At 44.1% G+C, this 5,466-nt stretch overlaps 1 protein-coding gene across 1 annotated transcript; it reads left to right on the plus strand.

The window, feature by feature from the left end:
- The first annotated feature begins 2,093 nt into the window (after nucleotides 1-2,093).
- LOC127333754 (ATP synthase subunit delta', mitochondrial) lies at nucleotides 2,094-4,373 on the plus strand. Its single transcript, XM_051360188.2, has 2 exons — nucleotides 2,094-2,459; nucleotides 3,804-4,373. The coding sequence occupies exons 1-2, from the start codon at nucleotides 2,193-2,195 to the stop codon at nucleotides 4,146-4,148; spliced, it is 612 nt and encodes a 203-aa protein (XP_051216148.1). The 5' UTR covers nucleotides 2,094-2,192; the 3' UTR covers nucleotides 4,149-4,373.
- The last annotated feature ends 1,093 nt before the right edge of the window (nucleotides 4,374-5,466 follow it).

Here is a 5,466-nt window from a genome sequence, read left to right on the forward strand (position 1 = left end):
GCAGGGAAGTGACAAATCTCTAAGATTATGGATGTGCTGTTGCCACTAGGGATAAAACATTAGTGCTATGTTCGAGGATATAGTCACTGATTACATTACGCGCAATACTTAATGCAATTGTCTGTTGTTAGCAACTTAATACTGGAGGGGGTTCGGATGATAACCTGAAGGTGGACTTTTTAGGCATAGATGCATGCTGGATGGCGGTCTATGTACTTTGTCGTAATGCCCAATTAAATCTCACTATACTCATCATAATATGTATGTGCATGATCATGCCCTCTTTATTTGTCAATTGCCCAACTGAAATTTGTTCACCCAACATGCTGTTTATCTTATGGAAGAGACACCTCTAGTGAACTGTGGACCCCGGTCCAATTCTCTATACTGAAATACAATCTCTTGCCATCTTTGTTCTCTTGTTTTACGCAAACAATCATCTTCCACACAATACGGTTAATCCTTTGTTACAGCAAGCCGGTGAGATTGACAACCTCACTGTTTCGTTGGGGCAAAGTACTTTGGTTGTGTTGTGCAGGTTCCACGTTGGCGCCGGAATCCCTGGTGTTGCGCCGCACTACATCCCGCCGCCATCAACCTTCAACGTGCTTCTTGGCTCCTCCTGGTTCGATAAACCTTGGTTTCTTTCTGAGGGAAAACTTGCTGCTGTGCGCATCATACCTTCCTCTTGGGGTTCCCAACGAACGTGTGAGTTACACGCCATCGCCCCGCAAACATCTGAAATCCTAGGATATTACACACCGGCTCATCCATTTGTAAGGGAAATGAAGATCCTAATGACAAGAAGGATTCGGGTGATATTCATATGGTTCCACCAATAAATAACTATACTCCTAATCCTACAATTCATATGCCTCATATTGCTTCACAAGGACTACCACCCGCTCTTGATTCATCTAGTTTTGCAAATTGGCAATTTGATGCAATCACATATTTGCTGCTCTTCAATGGAACCTTGTCGAATAATCAAGGAGGGCTTCAAGACGTACAACCCCGACAATCTCATGCGAAGGAAGGTGGTTGAAGACCAACTCAACGCCACCGCTCTACATATGATCCATTTGGCGGTGACCCCTAAGGACCGTGCTCACATCCGCTCATGCAAGACCGAATATAACACATGAATCACGATGCAAATTGAAACTCGACCGAGAACTAGCAAAACCAAAGGAAGACACTTCGTTTAAGTTGGGGATCACGCAACACGTGCCCCTTCCTCCCACGTGCCCAACCTCCTATGTTGGTCTCATCTCCTTCCCAATCCTTCTCCTCCACGAGATATTTCTCCCCACCACATAGCCAAGGCTTCTTCCCACCACCTCCCTTGCTCTGTACCCCCTTCCCTATGTCGGTGCCTCTCCCTGCCGGTACCATCAGTTCCATCGCTCGACGTGGTGGATCCTGAGCTGCCGCATGTGGATCCGATCGATGGAGGATATGCGAGGCCCTCAATATCCTCGTCCATGTCTTGATGTTGACGCAGTCGTGCTCCCTGTGACAGCTAGCCATATCCCATGAGCCCCTTCACCATCTCTTGAGCAGAGCTCGCGCCACCGCCATCGCCTGCGGTGGGATCCGTTGCCGAGCTCCTATGGCTACCACCGCATGCCTGCGTCCTAGCACCCGCTGCCGCTCCCCCTTAGAATCCAGCCCGCAAACCATCGCTACAATGTGTCGTCGGCGCTGCTATAAGCTATCGATGGTGTTGGATAAGTTGGGCAAGAATGTTGAATGTATCGCACAGAAATGTTCCATAACGATATTACATTTTTTAAAATGCTACATATGAAAAAATTACATTCGATAATTTTTCGCTATATTGGAGATTTTTTTTTTTTTGCATAACTAGCTGTAGCCAGCTGATGGCTAGGGTTTGCCAAATTTTATGGTTCTCAACTTTTTTTTTAGGAACGGAGCAGATCAATATATGACCATCAAACGCAGCCCAATTGCAGAGGCGCTGGATTGATTCCAGTTCCAGCGGAAACAGCCCAGCCCAGAAAGGCAACAGCGCCTCCATTCTCCACCCACCCCACCCCACCCCACTCCTCCAGCGTCGCCTCCTCCAAATCGCAGGAAACGAAACCCCAATTCATTCATTCAGCACCCACACATCCACAGGCCGCACGCACCCATCCCCGAGCTCAGACCCGAGGAAAAGGGAAAAAAAAATGCTGCGCCACGCCGCCCACCGCCTGGCCTCCCGCGCCGCCGCCGGCTCCATCAGCCGCAGGGCCCTCGCCACGGCGCCGGCGCCCGCGGAGGCGGGCGAGGACCCCGCCTTCGTGGAGGCGTGGAAGAAGGTGACCAACATCATCGATCCGCCCCAGACGCCCATGTCGGCCATGAAGCCCCGCCCGCCCACGCCGGCCTCCATCCCCTCCAAGCTCACCGTCAACTTCGTCCTCCCCTACAAGTCCGAGATCACCAACAAGGAGGTATATTCTATAGCCCCGACCACGTCCCCTTCCGATCCCAGATCTGCGCGTGTGCGACCAGGGTTTCGGGGTGTTCGCGCGATCTAGCGGTTGGGTTATTGTTGTGCTAGATTAGCGAGGGAGGGGAAGAGGGGCCTCCGCGATCCGGGATAGTTGGAACCCTAGATGCAATTTTGTTTGGGGTCGTGAATGTTCCTTGTAAGGTGTTGACCTGTGATGGTTTTGATCTCGTCATTGTTCATGTCGAATGATTGCCCTCTGGTCAATTGCTGCATAGGCTGGAGTTTCTTGGTGAGATTGTTAGATAGGCTGGAGTTTCTTGGTGAGATTGTTAGATAATATATGTCAGGTAACCCCATTGTCTGGTTGGTAAGCCTCGCCATGCTGTACCTGATATTCTGGGCATCATACGCCGGATGGCTAAATGTTCGTTGACTGTACTGAATAGATCGTGAATGATTCTAATCGTTATTTATTGCTGCTCATAAGTAAATGTAGTTCTCTTTTGGGGTTGAGAGTGTGTTAGACGCATTTTTTGACTGTAGTTCTGACCCTTATTAGTGGAATGAGAACAACATTTGTATGAGTTCTGTTCACATGATATGGTGCAGTGTTGCTGCTATGGTTTGACTAAATCTGCACACCCTGACATTAACCCATTATACCTGGTGTTGATCTTGATTGAGATAAATCTTCATTCTGTTTACCATACAATGAAACTGCATATTAGCTACTCACTTAACTTTGCTGTGTTGTATGAACAGTTGTATTTTTACTCACTTAAATTTGCTGTGTTGTATGAACAGTTGTTTTTTTGTGCCTGGAGCAATTATAGCCTTTTGTAGGATATCTGTTCTAGACATGTTGTGGTAACAATAGTGCCTCTAATATAACTCTGAATTTTTCTATGTATTTCTTAGTTTTTCTTGCTGTTTTAGTTAGCTCACTTGCTGGCACCAGTACATTCTTAAGCTCAAAGTCAATAATATTTGCTAGTGAATAGTATCTACTTTAGGTTACTTGGTATGGTTATGTATTTGGTTATCTGTATTTTTTCTGGGTTACATATTTGCGTTGTCAAGTCTTTGGAATTACTTTTGAGGTTTCAAAATATGTTATTGGCTACCAAGTTTGTTGTTCCTGTTTGTATTTTTCTGTGTGTAGCAATTATATCTTGTGATCCTGCATTTTTATGGGAGAATCAGCGAGCGGTCTTCAAGTTATGTACATTGTTTTCTTTTGCGTGCTTACATTGATCATGTATAATTTAGAAATGTTCCCCCTTTATTGGCATAGTCTTGTATTTTCCTCATTGCTCATCTCGTATTATCTTGTTATTTTCAGGTTGACATGGTAATGGTACCAGCTACAACTGGCCTGATGGGTGTTCTGCCAGGCCATGTTTCCACAATCGCAGAGCTAAAGCCTGGTGTTCTCTCTGTACACGAGGGAAATGACGTGACCAAGTACTTTGTCAGCAGTGGCTTTGCATTCATCCATGCAAACTCCATTACTGATGTTGTGGCTGTTGAGGCTGTACCCCTGGAGCAGATTGACCCAAACTTGGTCCAGAAGGGTCTTGCTGAATTCACTGCCAAGCTCGGATCAGCCTCAACTGACCTAGAGAAGGCTGAGGCTCAGATTGGTGTGGATGTTCACAGTGCGCTCAATGCTGCATTGACCGGTTGATGACGACATCTTACATTTTTATGTCCTTTTGCATCCACATTTGTAGAATGTGAGTTGAAGTCCTCAAACTCATCAATGAGGATGGAGGGAATGATCTTAAATAAATTATACTCCATCTCAGAGAAAGACTTGCGTTTCTTCTTTCGACTCGAATCCTGCGAGGATTTTTGTAATGGTGAATATTTTTCTCTGTGCTAAAAAATCCAGTGCTGCATTCAGTTTTCATTTCTGAGTTGAGAGTTGTATCAGATTGAATTGTTTGATTTTTCCGTTTCATATTTTGTGTCAAATTAATCATGGTTTTCCCCTTTGTTTCTTGTCTACGGTTGCCGGTAAGTTTAACTCTTCGAATTGTGGTACTTCCAGAGTTCCAGGAAATAATATTGTGCTATTACGTTGTCTCTGTCTGAGTTCACTCATTGGATTTGTCATGCTCCCTTTGTCCCACGGTATAAGATGTTTTGTCAAGCTATAAAACATTTTGTGAAAACCTCTTATATTCGGTAGTGGAGGGTGTATTTTGCATCTTCATCCTGTTTTCAGGAAGTGCAGTCAATATCAGTACTGTACTACAGTAATCATCTTTTTAAAGTTTTTCTTAATGGAGACACATTTAGAGGAGTGGCCTGCGGAGTGTCTGAGGAAGAGACTAAATATGGATCATAAAGAGGTGGTGACTAGTGATGGCCGGAAGGGTGGTTTATTACTACTTTGGAAGAAGGAGGTTGTTCTTACATTACGATATAAAACTATGAATTATATTGATGTTTTTATTGGTGTTGCTAGGAAAATATTTGGGGAGTGGTGTTTTGGCACTCGGGAGCATATGCTCCCGGTTTTTAAATTTTATTTTAAATACATTTTAAAAATGTTGAAAAGTTCGGACATAAAATTTAATAGGTACATCTTGAAGTTCTAGACGTTTACAAATAGGTCTCATGGAAAACTGTCATTTTTAATGTCGCGTGTAAAAAAGACAAATTTTGGTGTAAAAAAATGGCAGTGTACGTGATTTTTTTTGTCTTTTTCACACAAGTCATAAAAAATGTTGGTTTTTTGTAAAACTTGATGTACGTACGTAGAATATCGAAACGTAAGCGCGAAATTTTTTGTTTAATTTTTTTTACATTTCAAAATGTTTTTTCGAAGGCAGGAGCATATGCTCCCATGTGCCGAATTAAATTTCTGAAATATTTGGAGGTTTACAGGTTTTTATGGTGAACCTAGATGGGCGGATAAACACCTAACTTGGGATCGACTGAGAGAGCTAAGGTCTGAGTCTTCTATGCCATGGGTGGTGATGGGTGATATCAATAAA

Source organism: Lolium perenne, chromosome 2 (genome assembly GCF_019359855.2).
Source record: "Lolium perenne isolate Kyuss_39 chromosome 2, Kyuss_2.0, whole genome shotgun sequence".
Taxonomy (NCBI): Eukaryota; Viridiplantae; Streptophyta; class Magnoliopsida; order Poales; family Poaceae; genus Lolium; species Lolium perenne.

Coding starts and splice junctions, on each gene's coding strand:
- LOC127333754 (XM_051360188.2), top strand. CDS start 2,193: ATGCTGCGCCACGCCGCCCACCGCCTGGCCTCCCGCGCCGCCGCCGGC. Junction 2,460..3,803: donor CCGAGATCACCAACAAGGAG/GTATATTCTATA, acceptor TGTTATTTTCAG/GTTGACATGGTAATGGTACC.